Source organism: Octopus bimaculoides, chromosome 1 (assembly GCF_046866305.1).
Source record: "Octopus bimaculoides isolate indiv1 chromosome 1, ASM4686630v1, whole genome shotgun sequence".
Lineage (NCBI taxonomy): Eukaryota > Metazoa > Mollusca > Cephalopoda > Octopoda > Octopodidae > Octopus > Octopus bimaculoides.
This window is the reverse complement of record NC_142928.1, coordinates 133,491,678-133,514,638: the sequence shown is the minus strand read 5'-3', so window position 1 is coordinate 133,514,638 and position 22,961 is coordinate 133,491,678. Positions and strand designations below refer to the sequence as shown.

The 22,961-nt window shown below is 34.6% G+C and overlaps 1 protein-coding gene across 1 annotated transcript in view; it reads right to left on the bottom strand.

Annotated features, from left to right (window-relative positions):
* Nucleotides 1-4,388: 4,388 nt before the first annotated feature.
* LOC106874669 (kelch-like protein 9) overlaps nucleotides 4,389-22,961 on the bottom strand; it is a 31,170-nt gene continuing 12,597 nt past the window's right edge. Inside the window, exons 2-3 of the mRNA XM_014922466.3 lie at nucleotides 21,738-22,124; nucleotides 4,389-8,327 (exon numbers count right to left, since the gene is read on the bottom strand). Coding sequence (XP_014777952.1) covers nucleotides 6,960-8,327; nucleotides 21,738-22,124 — 1,755 coding nt within the window. The 3' untranslated portion in view covers nucleotides 4,389-6,959. The remainder of the gene's footprint in view (nucleotides 8,328-21,737; nucleotides 22,125-22,961) is intronic.

The following is a 22,961-nucleotide window of genomic DNA, read 5'->3' as shown; positions in this document are numbered from 1 at the left end:
AATACAGAAAAAACTGTGAAGTAACCTGTATATATACACACAAACACACATATAACAGGCTTCTTTCAGTTTCTTTCTTATTTCTTTATTGCCCACAAGGGGCTAAACATAGAGGGGACAAATAAGAACAGACAAAGGGATTAAGTCGATTACATTGACCCCAGTGCGTAACTGGTACTTAATTTATCGACCCCAAAAGGATGAAAGGCAATTATTCACATTTTTTGCATAAACTCTACAGATACTTACAAAATTCCATATGTATATTCAGTGACATGATCATTCTCACAGCATGACAGCATTTGTAAAGCACACTATAAAGTTTATATCCAAATTGAATTGCTATATGTATGCTTCCCAACAACATGGTTCTGAGTTCGGTCCCACTGCATGACACCTTGGACCAGTGCCTTCTACAGCTCTAGATCAAGCAAAGCTTTGAGTGCATTTGGTAGATGAAAACTCAAAGAATCTTCTTGTGTGTGTGTGTGTGTGTGTGTGTGTGTTTTATATCGATGTCTTCCCATCACTGCTTGACAGCTGGTGTTGGTTTGTTTACATCCCCATAACTTGGCAGTTTAGCAAAGTAGGCTAATAGAATAAGAACTAGACTTGGAAAATAAGTAGTGGGAACAATTCATTCAACTAAAACCCTTCAAGATGGTGCCCCAGCATGGCTGCATTCTAATGACTGAAACAAGTAAAAGATAGATACTTACACAAGACACTGGACTTAGGGTGTTATGTCTAGAAACAGTACATAGAACTACATAATTATCAAGCAAATAATATATCGGTATATAGCCATGTTTACACCCATATTATTAATATATTGTTGTCAGAATCCATGGTTTAGTGTAGTATCTGTGTTCACTGGATCTGTAAGTTCAAACTTAGACATGAGCATTTTTTTATCTGATATAAAAATAAGGATGTAATACAGTGTATTAAGATTTGTCAAAGCTTTACCAATGTAGTTATACAGCAGCAGAATAACAAGAATATTCAAGATGGGAGTAGTGAAGGTGGTTGTACTAGTGTTAGTGGTGGTAGTATTGATAGTGATAATGTTTTAATTTCATTCCATAGTTAAGATGGTTTACCTTTGGATGTAAAGTGAAAAATAGTAGATAAAGAAAATAGCTTTCAAAGATGTTCTATTATAGACTGGATTCTTCAATGCTACCTATAAGAACTTTTACATATCTCAAGAATCAAATGTTTTAGAAAAACTGCAATTTTGTTATTTTATGGTTTCTCATCTTACAATTTTTAAAATAGCATGAAATTTGTGGGTACTGCTTAATGTAGTAATGTATCACTTTGAAGAGTCAGTGTCTGTTCGAATAAAAGATGTCAACTATTTCATAGTACATAAACCTATCAGATGTTCGAAATTTTTACTATTTTTCTTGAACTTACAAAGTGCTCAGTATCTTGATTATAACTAATTTTGTTGCACCCAACCATGCTCAAAAATTTTTCTAAAGATTTATGCATTTGTTACAATAGATAGTTTACAACTAGGAGAAAATTCACAATTATCACCATTCCCCTTTTAGAATTTTGCTTCATTCCTGCCAATGTAATATCAAATTTCTTCAAAATTAGCAACTCAATTGCTCCAACACATTCTGTACTTCTTGGAATAAGAAAAAAAATCCAACTTTTCAATTGGGTAAAATTACATAATTTCCAGTATGTGGATCTGTCAAATTTCAAATTTTGGCACTTCTCATCCATCCAAGAAAATGTGTATATCTTGAAAGTAACGCCAAACTTTCCAAATAAGTTCAAATGTTTGTCTAATGATATTCTGTCTCGAAAATTACCAACTACAAAACATGTTCAGATATTGCACTTAAAATATTCTGCATATGTTAGAAAGATCATTTTGAACTTTTTAAGCAAGTAAATTCCAAATAGAATTTTTGAATTTCACTTCATTCTTCCAATTTAATGCCACATGTTCAGAATTATCCGCTCAGTCCTAAAGATGCACTAATATTTTATTTAAGAGATTCTGTACCTGTTAGAAGGAGAAGAATGTATTCCAACTTCTTTAATGCATAAAATTCCATAATTTCTGCCATACACATATCTGTCAATTCATGGTTCCCTCATTCCCACTAGTTACAGTGGTCCTTCAAGGCTCATGAGCACTGCACTTCTTCCTTTAAGCTATACAAAAATGTAAGCCAAAGGCATGGATTATCTAGTTTACAGAATATTAGACATCTAACTGAGGGGACAATTCATATACTGTTAACCAGTATTGTAATATCTTCTTAGACAAAACACTTAACACTCGATGGTTCAGTTCAGTTTTCTACGTGCGTCACAAATTTACTAACTATAGCAACTAAGTCTCATTTGTGTACAAAGTAAATCGTTTCTAATTGTCAGTCTAGGACTAACTTTCAGTTGTAAGATTAACTTTAAATCAATCCAAATATCAAATTAAAGCATAAAGAAACATAAAATATCTTGACAATACGATGACTTGTGCAAGAATTAGAATTGGTATGCCAAATGCAACCATTTAGATTGGTTGTAAGTTTGCTATATAAGCCAGAATTGACATAAAACTGCTGTAATAGAGAAAGAAACAAGTAAATTAATACTGGCATTTCAAACATTTACTTAGTCACAATGGCTATGAAGTTGTGCCATTTAATTTTTGATAAAATTACAGTGAGTGTCTTTGTACTTATTGAACAAGGGACACGACTCTATTTTCCTTAAACTGGATAACTAGCATCCAAGTTGCCTGCTTTACGCTTGAGATCTTATCAAAAGGAAGATCTTTCACCTATAATAATAATTGATCCAAGAACAAAGAAAACCTACAAAAAGCCATCCCATCTGTTACTGCTGTACAATGGATGTGAAATTATTAAATCAAAAAGTAAGAAAAAATTATTTTCATTTCAGTAAGGCTCAAGCATAACTGTGGTTCAGAAGTTTGCTTCTCAACCATGGTGGTTCTAGGTTGTCCTACTGTGCAAGTGCTTTCTACTATAATCCCAAATTGACCAAAGCTTTGTGAGTTGATTTGGTAGCAGGAAAGTGAAAGAAAAAACACACTATGTATATATATGTCATAATTTTATGTCCTTTTTTTCCATACTGGCATGAGTTCGACAGGAACTGATGAGTCAGAAGATTGCACTAAGCTCCAGTGTTATCTTTGGCATGGTTTCTATGGCTGGATGTCCTTTCTAATGCCAACCACTTTACAGTATACTGGATGCTTTTTTTTTTTCATGATACCAGCACTAGTGAGGACACTAAGTAATCACAAGACAAGATCCCTTGACTGAATTATGGTATTGAAGAAAGTGTGTACAGGCATCTCTTTGTCTTGAGATTGTGTATTGATTGTAAACGAATGTCACTGTCACAGATATGATGTCATTTGTTTGCATGTTCAGTCAGTGTGTTGTTTGTGTTTGAAGGACAAAGAGGAAATATAACTTTACTTGGAAACTGGTGAGTATTAGTGAAGGAAAGGGTATCATGAAAAAGTGGATGTTAAAACAATAATGATGATGGTGGTAAGTTAGATTTTTAAGTACATTTAAAGTAGCTTTTATCTCAAGTTACTAAGAAAAATATTTAGTTTTGTCTTAATACTAATGAATAAAATGCAGAATTTCCATATAATTTTCTAGTAAGTCTCCTCCCATATTCAGACATCCACTACTAGGTAAATGTCTTAACTGATTATTCAGGATTCTACAACAACAAAGTAAACTCATTATAATATAATTCTGTTCATTATTTGATCTTTATTACACTTCGAAACACAGTGCACTTGTCACAACTAATATAATTCCCAAATTAAAAATTTTGAAAAATAAATAAAATTCTCTTTTACACACAAGCACACCTTTATATATATATATATATATATATATATATATATATATATATATACATACACACATACACACACACACACACATACACAAGAAATAATTGAAGTTGAAAATGCAGAGTATATATTAAGATTAATTTAGATATTAAAATAAATGCACTTAACTGGTTTCATATTTACATAATTATCAAGTGTACATTATGAAGAATGTGGAGTTTTTGCAAACTTTATTGTTTCTGAGAAACAATAGTTTGTGATACATCTCCACATTCCTCATAATGTACACTTTTGACAGTCATACAAATATGAAACCGGTTAAGTGTATTTACTTTAAAATTTAAATAAAACTTTGTTTATTTCTTGTGTATGTATGCATATATATATATATATATATATATATATATATATGACTTGTGTATTAACACAATATTGTTACAGGATCACAAGGTTTGTTAAATATGTCATTCAACATATCATTGGACTTTAAAATATTTTTAACCAACATCCATTAGGGCAGAGAAAAATGTTAAAATACAACATATATTTAATTCTTTCTAAATTTACAGATTCCATGAAATTTCAGCATTGCACAGCTGTATATGAAGAGAGATAAAACAAGTTTGGCATATCTATGAAAAATCTGGAAGACATCTTCCACAGTTAAAAGATTTCGTTGTTAATTGGCTTAATAATGCAGGGTTTAGCTGCCAATATGGAGGTGGAAGAAATAAGTAAAAAATAGTGAAGCAATTCAAAAGTTACAGAGAAAGGAATATGTTGCATCTTCCAGTATAAACTTAATTTGTAAATGCTAAAATAGATTCTAATGAAAAGATAAAAATCTTTAGTTTCATAAGAGCAAGGGAAGGGAGGTTAAAATGAAACAACAGAAAATTTGTGAGAAATGTCAATCAGTCATATGAAACGTTTCCTCCTTGAATGTGACAAACAAACCACATAAAAGGGAACGATTTTAAATGATTTTTCACAAGTGATCTTTCTAAGAGTTAAAGAAGAAAAAATTATTTTCATTAAAATAATAATGATGATGTGATGATGATGATAGCATTTATTAAATTCAAAATAGATCTAATTTTTGTATACAATGTATTACTTGATTAATGTTTTTTATTTTCCCTCACATGAAATATAGATATATTAATTTCCTAGGAGGAGGCACAGTCTGTTATGTTCTTTGACTTAAGACTTTACACATTGGTACGGGCTTGCATAACATTTAGCTTGTTGGAAAATCCTTGTGCAGCTTGGTATGATCGTTTGGAATAATATTTATGATAAAATTTACAAATAACCCATTAAACTGCTGAAGTTAGATGCATTATATATAGGAGTAAAAAGTTGAAAAGTGAAAATCTTCAACAAATACCTAAAACTATTCATTTTAATTTGTATCTGCTGCAGCTTGCAGTAGTTTGCCTGAAAATAATAAGGACCCTGCAAAGCTGTAGAAGTAGCTGAATTTAATAGTCTAATGAAATTAACTTGCATCATGCTCCTTCTTTGTTGCTAGCATCTTAGCTTTCTTTATTTTTCAAATTTTAATAAGGAACAGCAAGTATTATAGGGTGCTGGTAAAGTATCAGCTAATTGGGTCCAATTTTAGTTCTATGTAAAACCATTTCACTCATGTTAATAATGCTTTTGGGGGGGAAATAATAACAATGCTCATTCTTGTCCTATCTAAAGTCACTAAACTTATCACCCATTAATAGATATCTTTAATTGCAATTAGCTGAATTAGATAACGGTTTGATAGTAAGAGGAACAAAGCATAAATAGTTATTTAGAAAGTTGTCATAGGATATAAAGATGACAATAATTGGGGTGGGGATCTTGATTTCTCTTCATTTGTGTTACTAATGCTCTTAGGAAAAACATGAATGTTGTATAGTCACAGAGTAGTGGTGAGCCAAATCAATGACAGCCCAGTTTTAATTCTTGGTTGCAGTTGCAGCCTTTCACTATCCTAATGCCTGCAATACTCTTTTGCACACTCTTGTTTCCTGCTCCTGTAAATCTTGTGCCTTGTATTGATACAGAAACTTATAATTAAATTGTAGATGAGTAATATACAGGATGTATTTCTGTTGTAAACTGATTGTGACCTGGTTTTGAGACCAAATGTAGCTATTTCACTTCACTCATGCCATCAGTGCCTTTTAATACTAAAGGTAAGGATGTCACAACCTCCATTTTTCCATTCTCTTTAAGACTGATAACCCATTAATGGTTACCTATTATTATTTATGGTCAGCAAGTGACTATTTATTGCACCAGATCACAGGATAAATACTTATCCTTACTGACTTTTAAAACACAAAAGACATTGCTACAGATTGTGAACATCCAAACATGGCAAAAGGAAGCAAAGCATGCACAAGTTAATAGGGTCATCAAAACTCTGAGATATGATATATACCTAATTAAAGCCACACAAATAACAAATGATACTGTCATATCATACTACAAAGAATAAGACTTTTCACTAACATAATAATGGCAGTTAATTTCTTTTGTAAATGAGGGGTTAAAATTTAATACAGTAAAGTTGTGAAAAGTTCATTGCTGATGATTTTACACCAATCCAACCTAAAGCTATGTCCACGCGGTAGAATTTAAAAATTATATTGTCTTGGTATTAAAGGATAAAAATTAAAATAAGCTGCTTAGTATAGAAATAATTTTCAATTTTCTGTTTTCTTATCTTTACATCTTTGGCTAAATAGTTTGCACAGTCATAATTTCTGGTGGTACCAAAGGCCATCATACTGCAAATGAATCATAACGATATTTCATTCTGCCATGGATCAACACATAGACAGACAAACAACAAACACACATATGTACACACAACACATTTCTGATCCTCATTTATAAACTAATAATGAAAACTTAAAAACCTTTATCCAATCACCGATGATTTTTTTCTTCCTTCACTTAAACCCCTTCCACAGCACTTAAATACAATTCAATCACACAATCAAATGTTGCTCTCTTCCTTGCAAACTATGAAAGAATATATATCGAGATACTAAGGAGTCTTATTGGGAATGCAGCATTATCGGAAAGGCTCACATCTGTTTAACGTGAGCAAACAACATGCCCTGCCAAGAATGACAAATGGAAAGGTGTGGGAAGTTTTTAACGTGTTCTTTACAGGATCATACTCTTGAATGATTTCTAAAAGCCTCTGCTCTTTCAGTCCACCTGTAATATAGATTTTATCATCACGTACAAAAGCACCTGCTTTTCGAATACTAACAGTAACTTCCATTGTAGTCCACTGGTCAGTGTTAGGGTTATAAGATTCAATAAGATCAATTGGACTGGCCAATCCATGACTATCCTCTACATTACCTCCAATTGCATAAAACTTCTCTTTAACACATGCCAAAATATGGTTGCAACGAGGTCTCAACATGCGTGAACGATCTTCCCACGTATTAGTAGAGGGATCATAGCGGAGAAAGTTGTTAACACAGCCTGTTGTGGTTTGTCCTCCACATACATAGATCTTTCCTTTACAAACGTCTCCAGCATGTCCATAAACAGCAATGTTGATTGGAGCTCTCCAACTCCACTGGTTTGATTCTACTGTATAGCTCTCCATAGTAGAAGAGATATTGTTCTTATCTTTTCCACCAATGGCATACAACGTTTTATTTACAGTAACCATTACAAAATCCTTTCGAGCCTCTAATAATGAAGTGAATTCAGTCCAGGTGTCAAATCGAGGGTCAAAGCGGAAGCAACGGGGTGAAGCATTAAAATTATGATCGTTGTTGCAAGTGCCGCCACAGACATACATAAAATTATCAACAACAATGACACCGGGGTTATACATAGGAATTAAAGGATTTCGCAAAGTTGTGAACTTCTCTGTCTTAAAAGTATAACTTTTAGGAGATTCGCCATGGCAAAGAACAAGACTAACTTTCTCTGACCGAACCTGAGTGCGTTTAGTCTGATACATAGGCTGTTTAAAAATGTTACGATTATATTCTTGAGCTTCACGGAAAAGCCGATTACATCCTGGATTATTCCTCATGATATGCAAACGAGCTAATTTATCAAGTTCATCTACACGTAAAAGAGGCAAGCGTATATTTTCAAGCAGTTGTGGTAAATACTGTTTGCGCACCTGATCATCCCATTTGACCCATTCAAGTACAAACATGACCAATTGGTATTCTGAAGTGACCCTTAAGTTGTCTCCAGCAAGTAAAAATGCTAGTTGAGTATGTGTCAATTGGTAATATTTTTCTGAAGTAACAATGCGTTCAAAGTTTTCACGGATGAAGTCACGAGATTTTTCTTGAGCATTTACAAGTGAATAAAGATCAGCAAGGATGAGGACATCAACACAGCTATCCAAATTAATTGACTTGACAAGGTATTCAGTGCACAATTCAACAGAATCAATAACCTGTAAGAAGAAAACAAAACTATAATAACAAAAGATCTTGGGAATTCTAAATTATCCTCCTTATAATAAAAATTCAGTACATGTAAAAGCAACTATATGTAAGTACTCAAAATTGTATAAATACATTAATACACCTGTTGGTGTATCACATATAAATTATAACATGAAATGGTGAACATAAGCATAAGATAATCACATAAAATTATAACATAAATGGGAAACAAGTGTAGAACATTATGAACTATTTTGAAACAAGAACTGTTCAGTGCCTGCACTGGAATATTTTGAAGTACAATTGTTTTTTTAACAAGTGTTTAAAGATGCATTTTGTTTTTACAAATATTTATGATGCTTGTAACTTTTATTTTCAACTTATTTTCTTTTGTTTTTTAGTAGTAGCATTGATATAATTTATTGATTGAAAGTTGTATGACATCACACCCTTATAATCCTAAATATTCCCTATGATAAGCTGTCTATCTCTCTCTTTAGCTCAGTGGTTTTCAAACTGTGATCCATGGACCACAGGGGGTCTGCAAGGACAAGACAGGGGGTCCATGAACAGCAAATACTTTTTATGGGCAATTTGATTTTATATATGGTTTTTAATCGAAATCTTTTAATTGATAATAAACCTATTTGTTAAATACTGTTAAATAAACAAATGTAAAAATATATGTTATTTTAAGCAAATATTTATGTATAAATTTCATAAGCATTTATAAGGGGGTCCCTAAGGTAAAGCCTGAAATATAAAGGGGTCCGCAAGTCAAAAAGTTTGAAAACCCCTGCTTTAGCTCATTACAAAGTGTTCATTTGACGAGAGGATCAAGAACTTATAGCACTTACTAACTTTTACACATATAGGGCTGTATCTGCATATTCAAGCATACAGGTATACGCATGTATATATGTGCATGTGTAAGTATATATGAATGTATGTATCATCATCACTGAATTTCTGTTTTGCATGCTGGCATGGGTTGGATAGTTTGACAGGGAATCAGTGAGCTGCATCAAGCTATTATCTCTTGTAGTTTCTGAAATGTTTAAAATATTAATCTATGAGTTAATGCTGTATTTTTCTTGCTGCATAATTATTTACAATGAAGTTTTAATATTCATCTGTGATTGTAAGAGTGGAAGCTATTTTGTCAGTCATAAAAACTGAAAAAAGATATTCATAGAAAGGCTTAACACAATCATACATTAAACTTATTACAACCTTTTGCCTACAGATATACTGTCTTTTGACTGCCTATTACTACTACAATGACCTCTGCTTCTTTGTGCTACATAGTTTCATGTCACCTCCATTCAGCCTATATATATATATATATATATATATATATATATATATATATCCTCTCCTGTTATCCATACAGCCCTACATTAACTATTATGGCTGATCTTTCCATCCTCCAAAACTACAATTATCTGGAATCCTCACCTGCCCAAATTTTTCCTGTGAATGTTGAAGATGTTCAAATTGGACATAAACTCACTAGTCTAGGAGGGCCCACGAAAATCATAGCACTGCCCCTTTCTCTAATATATACATGCAAATGACATTGGAGTACAACACAGTTAGCTGATACATTGAGTCATGTCAAACCATCCAACTCATGTCTGCATAGCATAGGAGTATGTAAAATGGTGATAATGATACCATTTGCACATTTTTTACAGAACTTGATAGAAAAAGGATTTAAAGATTATAGTGCATTTTGAATTGTTACAGGTCAGTGGTTTTACAAAAGACAACTTGATATGAGAGAGAGGAATGAAGTTGAAAGGATTAAAGTGAGTAGGATACAGACTAACAGGATACTAAGTGAATTTATGAAAACTAAATGTCAAATAACACCAGTTCATTCCTTTGACACTATTTTTCTTGTATCCTGCAAATCACGGCTAATAGAGTAAAAAAAACATTGGTCCATGGTACACTTACTGTAGTTAGTGTGCCATGGACCAAGCAAAGCATAAAGGAAACTCAGCTTGCCTTAAATATGAGAAGTAGTGTTTGGGAAAAAATTATTTGCATTGTTCAAAGATTAAAGTTGCTCCAACAATATATACTTTTACAAATTTTCAACTGTTTAGGCAGTAGAGTAGCAGAAATGATGGGGTCAGGTTAAATGTCTTGTATTTCATTTCATCCCTTTACATTCTGGCTACAAACTCTTTTAGGATCATCTTCTACAAGTAGATTTGTGAGACATTGCCAATGCTTCAATTTCATCAACTTTCCGTTTTCATATGATTATTAATTTTTTTTTTTTTAGATAACCTATCTAACAAAAATGAAACCTGTTTTAATATTTACAAACATTTTGATCAGTATTCTCTATCATCATCATCATTGTCTTATTTCTGGATATATACATAGGAACATGATGTACTCAAATCATAAAAAAGGGTAAGAGTATGAGTATTAATTTAAAACAAGTTGTGCCTATTTTAAGTCCTGTGTGGTACTACTTACAAATCAAGGAGTAAGGTACCTGATGTCAGTGAGGTTAACAACCTGAAAGAATCTAATTGTATTGATAACAATTTTATCTCAGGCATTTAATCTTTTCTATAAATGTTTTCATAATAAATGAATGTTTGCATAGAAAAAATAATTCAGTTTACTTGAGAACCTTCGCCATCATTTAACATTCACTTTCCATGCTGGCATGGGTTAGACGCTTTGACTGGAACTGGTAAGCCAGAAAGCTGCACCAGGTTCCAGTCTGATTTGGCATGGTTTCTACGGCTTGATGCCCTTCCTAACACCAACCACTCCAAGAGTGTAATGGATGCTTTTTATGTGCTGTAAATTCAGATAAGTTAGCCATTTAGTGTTGTTGAAAACAATTCATACATAGATAGGTTTGTTAATGTTAACATATTTAATGCAAAGAGTATCAGAGATAACTCCAGGTGTATTTTGATCAATCCTAAGCTACTGAGCATAAAACCTACTGTATTTGCTCAGGCATTGATGAAAGAATCACTAAGTAACTGTGCAGGATAATATATTTGTCTGTAGTTATTTTAGAAATTAAACAATTCAGATATATACCTAAGTTTTTGTTTAGAATGAAGTGAGATATGAGAGGACAGTAGCCAAAATGATCAAAGATCATTTTGGCTGCTGGATTAGATCTACCTAATTTTTCTATGGGACCTGAAAATGAGAGATTTACAGCATAATGTCAACCATGCCATTTGTTTCTATAAATTTCCTCCTCTGCAATGTTATTTTCACTAATTCTGATATTAGAAATACACGTGTTTGTTACAGAGCATTGGTCATGCTAGGGGTCAACTCTGTGCAGGGAAATTAAACTAACATACTAAAATTACACTTCAATATAAACCAAAATAGACAGGGTGTTTTTTCTCTCTCTCTCTAAACATATTTTTTACAGTTGTATCATGGGAGAGCCAATCTAGCCAATTTACACATCACACTGTGTAACACAATTTTTGTCCTTAGGTAGCAACTGTTATTTCCTATTTGCTTAGATCCTAGAAAGTATGAAAAATGGCTAATATTGCCTTCATATTTTGCTTGCTTTTGTTACATTTATTCAAACTCCAAAGAATTCCTCTTGACACATGAGTGACATGCTCAAGTGGTTAAGATCAAGCAACTGACAAATCTGTGGTATGAGCAGAATATTTGCTATAACAATATTTCTGTTTCAGGAACTCAGCTCTGAATCTGTCTGAAATGTAATGGAAAATGTGTCAGTTTCAAAACATTGACGTCCAGGTCACAAAAGCAAAATTTGAAGGGAATAAGTCATTTCTTTTGATTTCACGACAGAAATATATAGAAAATAACACATACTGACCAAAGACAAAAAAAAAAAATTAAAACTTTGTTACACAGCATTGTTATCACCATCACTTTTTCTTGCATGAGACAGAATTTGTCGAGTTAGATTTTCTATGGCCAGACGCCCTTCTTGTTGCCACTCCTCACCTGTTACCAAACAAGGTAATATTTTTGGATGGCCAAACATGTTTTGATGGATATTGAAAATTAATGACATTCATTTATGACAATTATGTGCTGTCAAGACAAGGAGACACAAACGCACACACATGTATATACATATATATATGTATATATTTATGCATATATATAGACACACACACACACACACGCAGACTGGGCTTCTTTCAGTCTAGCCAAAGTAGAAAACACATGCCCAAGGTGCCATGTAGTTGGGAGCAAGCTTCTAACTATACAGCCATATCTTACCTGTATATTGTGTATATACATTTAGATGTATTAGTGTTTATATATAATACTTTTTCTGTGAGTGACAGCAGTTACATTTGCCAGCTGCCATCGCTAAACAGAATAATGACTTTGCCACTTGACCCTTCTAACTCCTTCTAGGCCACCAGGGGCTGGAATGGAGATAACAGACCTCCAATGAAATCTATTGTTTTCAACAATATGTCTATCCTTCTGGCTAGTTATAAAAACTAGAACTCTGTAAGCCAAAGTTAGTTAATGAGAACCTGGTTGGCAAAAAGATAACAGAGAGGCGACCACAGGCAAAATCCAGTTAGTGAGACAATTCAACTGAGAGAAGGCTTACCAGTGAAAATGTCAGCTATGATACAGAGTCTTATCACAACACCACTGCTGTTTAAGTGTCAGGCACCATGAAGGTATCATTTTATCAACTCCCTACATTTAACATTCACTCTATCTTCCTCTAATTCCTAGCTGGGCCACTAGCAGTTGACCAAACATAACCAGCAACAGCATACAAGAAAAGATAACTCTATTGTTTTTATATGATACACACACTTGTCTGTCAAGGCAAGACATTATACAAAGTAATGGTAAATAAATATTTTCTTAAACTTCAATTGCTGTTCTTCCATCTTGCATACTGGCAACCAATATGTATATGTATATGTATATGTATATGTATATGTATGTACATATATATATATATATATATATATATATGTATGGGAGAATTCATGAAAAAACAACAGATGAAGACAGGTGGTGTAAACAACAAATGGATGTATTAGTATAACGCTCGGGAATAGAGAAAGTCTTTAACGTTTCGAGCCTACGCTCTTCAACAGAAAGGAACACAAAAAGAAACAAGGAGAGAAAAAAAAACATATGTGTAGTGGTCAGCGATCTATCATGGCGAATACAAGACAGAAGGATAACACAGGAAAGTTAAGAAGAAGGGGAGATAACAAAAAAGTAGTGATCCCAAAACGAAGGTGCGTGTGCGTGAGAGAATGCTGGTGATCTTAACGTATGCATGTGTGTATGTAGGTGTGAAGGTATGAATATATATATATATATATATATATATATATAAGTACTGAGAGAGAGAATATGTGTGTGTGTGTGTGTGTGTGTGTGTGTGCGCGTGTTTGTATGTGGATCGTTATTTTAACATCCTTTTTTTTTTTTTCATGCTTGCAGGGGACAGATGAAATTCGTTGAGACAGATTTTCTGTTGCCAGATGTCCTTCCTGCTTGCAAACACGTCACTTGTTTTGAAGCTAAGGAGATATTTTTCTTTTCGTCCTTCAAACATGAACAGCATAATGGGCAGACATGTTTAACAGAAGATTGCAAATGAATGACATTGCTTATATGATGGTGATGTTTGTTAACAACCATCACATGATGGTGATAAAGATGATGACATATAAATAAATGACAGGCTTCTTTCTGCTTCTATATACAAAATCCACTCACAAGGCTTTGGTTGGCCCTGTACTGTAGTAGAAAATAAATATTGCTGTCATGTAGTAGGACTGAACCTGACACCACATTGTTGGAAAGTGAACTTCTTAACCACACAGCAATGATTTTATATGTATATACATTATATGTATACACACACTTACATCTATATATATATATATATATATATATATATATATATATATATATATATATATATAGGCACAGGCATAGCTGTGTAGTTAAATTCACATCCCAACCACGTGGTTTTGGGTTCATTTCCACTGTGTGACATCTTGGACAACTGTCTTCTAGTATAGCCCTAGGCTGACCAGTCTAGTGAATGGATTTGGTAAGCTGAAACTGAAAGAAGACCATTTTGTGTGTGCATGTGTGTGTGTAAGGGTGTGTTTTTCTTGACATCCTGCAAGAGTTGTAAACAAATGTCCCTGTCACTGTCACAGAAGTAGTGTCCCTCCTTTCCAATCTTCCATGAAAACGTGTCCATCCATGGGGAAATATTGCCTTACTTGGAAACAGGTGAGGGTTGGTGACAGGAAAGGCTTCTGACTGGTGGGGAAATTTGCCTTAATGAATTCTGCCTGACCCTTGCAAGTATGGAAAAGTGGAGGTTAAGACAATGATATAGAAAATACATACAGATAATGGATTTTATACATTTAGTGAAGACTTATAAATGTTTCAGACAAGTATTGGGATTTAGTTCTATAGTTCAGTCATATTAATTGATCAATCTGTGGTCAATCGACTGAACACAAAGAACAATCCACAGAGAGCTTATAAAGTATTCCACCTGGATTACTAATCCATTTTTGTTTTGATAGAAAGAGAGAGAGATCCATTCCCTACCTTTCACTAGGCCTTGTATATGTGTGAAAGATTATTGGTTCGTCCTCATCACTCTATCATACTCTTCCTCTCCCCTCTATCCATCTCCCCACACATTTCAGTCATGGTGCTATTTATTTCTCTCATCTCACCACTAATGATTCTCACTTATTCACTGCCTATCTCTTTTCTTTCAGCCATTTCCTCACCGTTTCTTTGCCAACTTCAACACCCTCTCACTTCTCCCTCTCTGGCCTACCTCCCATGACTTCCTCACATCTCTTTCCTTTAATGTTTCTTTGATCCTTACAACTTTCATTTACGTTTTTTTTTGCTCTTTCATGTTCCCTTCCTCTTACACCCTCCACTCATACTTGCCCTTATAATGTGGAATATCCCTGGACCATCCTACACAATCCACCACATTACCATTACAACTGTCAATCTCTTTCTCACTAACATAAATTTGTTCCCTGTTCATACCCCATCCCCCAACGTCTACTCCCATGATTCCCAAAGTGGGGCGCATGCACCACTGCTGGGGCATGGTAATATTTTGGTGAGGTATGCATAGGGTAATGTTGACTTTATACCTTTTGTACACAATGTTTAGTATACCAATAGAGAAAGGGGGCAATTCAAGAATGAGTTATTAAAAAAAAATTTCCTCACATCCCTTCTGCAAATTTTGGACACTTTAGAGACAATAGGTTGTTTTCATCATATTCATAAGATCTGATGTCACTAAGGAGGGAATAGATTATTTCCTTCGATTTAGTGGTATGTGAAAACATGGAGGTAATTACAAATGCGTATGAGTGTTTGTGTTTGCGTGTGCACGCGTATATTTGTAGAGAATTTCATAAAAAAATATCCATTTTCTTGAAAGTTAAAACGAATTGAAGTGGACTCCAGTGAATTTTCCGAAATTTCCCACTGCAACCCCTCCTAAAACACTTTCTCCAAAAAAGGTTTTGTATATTCGGAATCGACATGATATAATACATATTCATAAGCAATTTCATTAAAAAAATATCCATTTTTCTGAAAGTTATAATCACCCAAAGTCGGGGGTGCAGAAATCTGTAGTTATGCCAATTCAAAAATACATAAAATGAGTAGTGCAAGTGAAAAAAAAGTTTGTCAATATACAGAGGAATATTTAAAATTTGGATATATCCCCGCTATCCACGATAAACTGTCACCAAGTTATGGGCGAAAAACTCGGATCTTGTAAATTTTCCAAAGTCCTCTCCCCATGCCTCAGAAAAAATTTTCCCACAAATTTCTTTATAATCGTAATTTATGCTGGTTGAAAGGTATTTATATAAAATTTCATTAAAAAAAAAACACTTTCCTAAAAGTTGTGAGGGAAAAACTCGGATCTCGTGAATTTTCGGAAGTCATTGCTTTCGTTTCCTACACGTTTTTTTTTTTTTATATCCGTTGCACTATTTTTTTTTTATTTTGTCTCCGAGTAATATTGTAAACATTAACCAAATTTTGAATAACAAAAATTAGATATCACATGGGGGCATTACGATTTTAGAAATGATTCGATGGGGCATGGCCAAAAATCGGTTGAGAACCACTGGTCTACTCTGTTACACTCTCCACTACTACCCACTTACAACTATAAATCTATTGTTCTCATCATATTTACCTCCTTTCATAACCTAACTTAAAATCATCTCTCTCTTATTTTCTTTTCAGTTATAAAAGACCCTCTAGGTCCTTCAGTCTTGTAAACTGCAACATAACCTCACTAGTGCTGGTGCTACATAAAAGCACTCAGTACACTCTATAAAGTAGCTGGTGTTAGGAAAGGGATCTAACTGTAGAAATCACAGACCCAGCCCTCTGACACTGGATCCTGTCAAACTGTCCAACTCATGCCAGCATGGATAACAGACATTATATCACACACACACACACACATGTATGAGAAAGGAGGAGAGAGAGATATAAAGCATGCTTCGAAACTGATCCTCTCTACTAAATTCTATACCCAACCTATTGATCAACCTGAAGTTATTGTAGAAGGCAATTGTTGAAGGTGCAGTGCATTGGGATCAAGTCCAGAAGCCTGTGGTTGTGAAGTGAACTTGTTCAACACACAATCACAGACACAATTGATGAGGAATGTAACAGCATTCCCATCCTTATTGTGATAGTAATATTTAAGGGTGGTTCAGGCATTTCCTATCTTTAAGGAGTTTTTGTGATGCACTTCGTCAGTGTTTCATATTTTGGGACCATATAAAAGATTATCAGAGACACAAAGGTCTTGCATTTGTAGCATCTTTCATCTTTGTCATCAGCATCATTTTAATGTCCACTTTTCCATGCTCACATGGGTCAAACGGAATTTGTTGAGGCAGATTTTTTAAGGCTAGATGTTCTTCCTGTTGCCAACCCTCACCCATTTCCAAGTAAGGTAATATTTCCCTATAACCTATTTCCATGGAAGATTGGAAACTGACACTCATTTACAACTATTACCTGATGTTTCTGCCTATCAAGGTTTCAGTTCGCCTGGGACTATAGAAGACACTTGCCCAAGGTGCTGTGCTGTAGGTCTGAAATTAGAACCAAGTGGCTGGAAAGCAAACTTCTTACCACACAGCTGTGCCTGCTCAGAGGTTCTTTTTTTTTTTTTTTTTTTTTGTTATAACTAGTGAGGGTGAGATACAAGACTATAAGGACTTAGCTTTTGTACTGTCCAAAGCAACATAGTTGTACTGTCCCCACTGAAGGATGCTCAGAACCATCTCTGTTCATGGATTCAGTTTTATGTTTGAACTCTGTGGATGGTGAATGTGTGTATTAAAAATGTGACAGTAAGATGGCCATTAATCATCAACATCATCATCATCATCGTTTAACGTCCGTTTTCCATGCTGGCATGGGTTGGACGGTTTGACTGGGGACTGGCAAGCCAGGAGGCCGCACCAGGTTCCAATCTAATCTGGCAATGCTTCTACAGCTGGGTTTCCTTCCTAATGCCAAGCACTCCAAGAGTGTAGTGGGTGCTTTTTACGTGCCACCAGCATGGGAGCCAGTCAGGCGGCACTAGCATCGGCCACGTTCAGATTGTGCTTTTTACATGCCACTGGCACAGGAGCCAGTCGGGGCAGGGGGGCTGGCATGAACCACATTCGGATGGTGCTTTTTACATGCCACCAGCACAGGGAGCCTCTCAGGTGACTCTGGCAGCAACCCACGCATAAATTTGATTGTGATTTGATTTGATTTTGATTTACTTGACTCAATAGGTCTCCTCAAGCATGGCATGTCGCCCGACGATTCAACAGTACTTTTTAAATGGACTGGTTATGCGACACTGGTGTAGGCTACAGCTGTGATCTCACTGTCATTGTCTCTGTGAGACCCAACAAAGAATTGGAGACATTAGGTAGACTTGGGCTGTATCAGTGTTGATAGAATATGGTTAGAGAAAGAGCTATGTTGATGATGTGGCTATGATGCAGTCTGACAGGGAAATTCCAGTCCAAGGAATGAGACAGATGAAGACTACAGACAGGTACCTTATCTAGAAGATTCTTGTTAGACATGGCTGAAGGCTTTATTAATGTTGCTGAAAGTTTTATTAATGTTAATTACAACATTGTTTTCCTGAGGTAAGACAATGGTGAGGGATCACTAGTAAGTGATATAGGAGAGGAAGTCTCTGCTAGATCTAGCTTTATGAAAGCCTGCTTGATCATTTTGTCAGTAAGCATTTACTTGCATGAGTTATGTTATAAGAACACAGCACCTTTTGTTTTAAAATTTTAGTCAGCGTAGGAAGGACCTGCCTTTGACTCTTTTCAGAGCTTCCAGCACTAGAAGGAGGAAGGAGAAAGTTATCCTTATCAACTTGTCTAAATATCTGTAACACTGAGGATTCCACCCAAATGAGTTGTTATGGATGCAGGTATTCACTATGGGTAAGAAGTTCACTTCACAACCATGTAGTTCTGGGTTCAATTCCACAACACAGCACTTAGAACAAGTGTCTACAACCACACTACTTATACTTTACGAGTAGAATTTTGTAAACAGAAACTGTGCAGAAACCTGTTTGGAGTACATATGTATCTTTCTCCAATATCTTGGCAAAGGATGTAAACACTAGTGTGAAAATTTAACTTGCTTTACTAACACGATTTCTTGAAATATTTACTCTTAATCTAGTTAAGATACTCCTTTGTCACTTCTTTCCAAAATACACTGAACAAGTGGCTGAACCATTGGAAACCTTAAGCAACAATGCTACTATGCACCAACTGTAATGATGAAATCAAAAATAGATATTTCTACTAAACAGGTTAACAAGGGTTAAATTGTAGAGCTCATAGAATTAATGTTCCCTAGCTAGGATTTCAAGACATTGCAAAAGAGGCCAGCAAATCACACCTGTTACTGGAACTGCACTGTAAGGTTGAAACACTTAAATCTATAATGACTCAGAACAGTTTCATAATATGCTAGGAACAAGTTCTTGTAAGTAATGGCAGTGCTGTAAAAACCATTCGTTTTGTTTCCTTAATGCTGAATTTCTGCTCCTTTCTTGGCCACAGATCGTGATGGGATGAGCCCTGGCAAACTATTGACCCTACATACACTACATGAATATGGAGTTTCCATTGGTGTCTCTACCATCTAAAGGAGTATAGTACTCATCATCAAACTATATTATAATGTTTTACATTTTAATATTGGCATACAGGTAAATAGACATTGTATTATAGTTTGCTTTGTTTGATCAGTAAGCTGAAAATACATCTTTGTCTTCTTCTGTTGACTACAACTTACAGGACACACTTTTTCCAAAGTTAAAATACCACCTAGAGGTGATGATTGTAGTGCATGTGTGTGTGTGTGTGCAATAAATGAGGTGATCATATAAAAAGCTGATTTATTGCTTTCAAAGATTATATGCAGTCAAAATTGCATCACAAAAATAAGCTTTCTCTTTGGAGCCCAAAACTACTCCATCTCTGATCAGTTGTTTGAGTAAGACAGCGAAGTGTTGCTCACATATCTGGGACAATGCTGCAAACATCCTAGACTACATCCAAAAGAAAGTGATTCACAACACTGTGTAACATAATTTTTGTCCTTGGGTGGCAACTGTTATTTCCTATTTGCTTACCCCTATTAAATATGAAAAATGGCTAATGTTTCCTTCAAAGTTTCTTTTGTGACATTCATTAAAACCCCAAAGAACCCCTCTCAACACATGGCTATGATGCTCCTCTGCTACTCCTGTTCGTGATCAGAAATGTACATATTGTCAGCCACTAAGGGACATGCTCAAGTGGTTATGGTCAAACAACTGACAAGCAAGTCTGTGGTGTTGAGCAGAATATTTGTTATAATGATATTTCTGCTTCAGCAATTCAGTGCTAAATCTGTCTGAAATGTAATGGAAAATATGTCAGTTTCAAAACATCAATTTCCAGGTCACAAAAGCAAAGTTTGAAGGGAATAGTAGTCATTTCCTTTTATTTCTAGATGGAAGCAAATAGGAAATAACACTTACTGAGCAAAAACAGAAAAAAAATAATAAATAAAAATTTTGTTACATAATTGTGGTGTCAATAACTGATATGTTGCTTTCTTCAGCCTTTCCTACTATGCCAATAATAATGTCTGCTTTTCTGAACTTGTATGCTGTGTACCCATTCCACAAAAGTCCACATAAAGCACTTCTTACTGTGTCTTAGATCCCACTCCTTGAATACAGCACTAAATCTAATTTTCCAAGCCTTTCTTCTCTGAACTATTATCCCTGGAATATTTTTACAACATTTTTTTTTTCCAGCAACTTTGCTCCCAAGAAGTTCAGACAACATCGTCTACATCAGTTTCAGTAATCTGACCTGCAAAGTTCATGGGAACAGCTTTCTCTTTTTGAATCACTAATTAAATAGTAAAAAGATATGCAGCCTCTACTGAAATTATAGAATCTTTTAATAAAATCTGTAATGGTTATAAGAAGAAAATCCCTTTTGGTTATCTTGACAGACAGACCCTGGCAATCTTACTTATAATCTTTGAAGAGCTAGAACTGCTGTCTTTCTTTTATTTCCTTTCATCTTTACTCTGAAGGACTCTAAAACACTAGATAATCCACTCCCCGTGGTATTTACACTACTCTTTCTGTTGCTTTTTCCAAATAATACAAGTATTGCCTATGCAGACCACCACAAGTCTCCTTAGATTCTTAGATTCAGTCATATGATATATATGTAGGAATTCCGACATATACATGTATCAGATATATGCCTTCCCTAAGGGTAGTTGTGACATGAAGTGAAATGGTTACAAGTAGGAATCAAAATTAGTTGATAGCTTGCTGAGATTTTACCTCTCTACCATGCTACATGTACATACACACACACACACACACACATGCTGAGTCTCATAACACCTTTAAGACATTGTTTTATGTAGTGTCCATACCAAGGGCAAATCAATGTAATGGAGCCCATCTTTTCAAGCTTTATAGATAGTAAGAATTTACTTAGCATTGCAAGATTAGTGAAACAATCATCAATTACACAATGCCCTTGCTTTTTACAATAGTGAGTTTTACTCAATTCATGATACTTATCTAAATTAAAATAGGTCCCTAGATCCTTTTAAACTAAATTATTTTTGCCATGGATCTTACTCAGCAGTGAGAACAGTCGATGAATTGTAATCCTTTCAATTAGAAGTCTGAAGTACTAGCAATTTAACTACCTGTTGCTCTCAATGATGATAAAAACAATAAATGACTGAAAGAAAATAAATTTTTTTAAAATAAGCTTTACCTGAAGATGGCTAGCAGCTAAGAGAATGTCATCTATATTATCGCTTGTTATTTCTAACAAGCCAGTGTAAGCAAAGTTGATGATGGCTTGAACTCCTATAGCTGTAAGACCACGCAATGTTACAGAGTCCTCACGGCTTTCCTTCATACTTCCTGTCAACATGGCATGAAAATAGTCACTGCTTGCAGCCAACAAAGTTTTATGAACAGATATGCTCTCATTTTCAACATATATTGTATAGTCAAATAAATGCTCATCATCTCGTAACTTCTGATATCCTTTCATCAACTTGCTTCCATGACATTCCGATTGCATGTCAATCATGGGAATTAAACTATCGAATTCAGACCTCCGGCATTGTTCCTTTGGTTCATTTGGCCTGACATCCTGTTAATAGAAATAAATAATAAAATAAATATGATATATAAATTTGAACGGGTGTGTGTGTATATATATACATATATCATCATCATCATCGTTTAACGTCCGCCTTCCATGCTAGCATGGGGTGGACGATTTGACTGAGGACTAAATGTCCAACCCATGCTAGCATGGAAGGCGGACGTTAAACGATGATGTTGATATATACATATATATATATATATATATATATCTATATATATATATATATATATATATATATATATATATATATATATATATATATATATATATATATATATATATATGAGAGAGAGAGAGAGAGAGAGAGAGAAACCTAAACAAGTGTTGGCAATAGAAGGGCTACTCAGTTGTAGAAGTGCCCTAATAATATTTGTCCAAACCATGCCAGCAGAGAAAAAACAAGCAGGCTTCCCATTCAAAACCCATGCAAGCATGAAAAAATAAATATACATTGATGTGTGTATAGTGCAATGAGCACAATTAGATTTCATAACCATTGTTTTAACATTCACTTTTTCATTCTTGCATGGCTCAGGTGGAGTTTGAGACAAATATTCTACAACCAGATACCTTTCCTGTCACTGACTCTCACCTATTTCCACATAAAGTAATATTCCCTTTGACCAAACATTGTTTTCATGGAAGACTGGAAATGAAGGACACTGCTAGCATGATGGTGACATTCATTTACAAATTATCACATAAAGTCAAGCCAAGGAGACAGTAATACACACACATACATCAGTTTCTATCTACCAAATCTATTCGCAAGGATTTGGTTGGCTCAGTAGAAAACACTTGCCACGAGGGGCCACACAA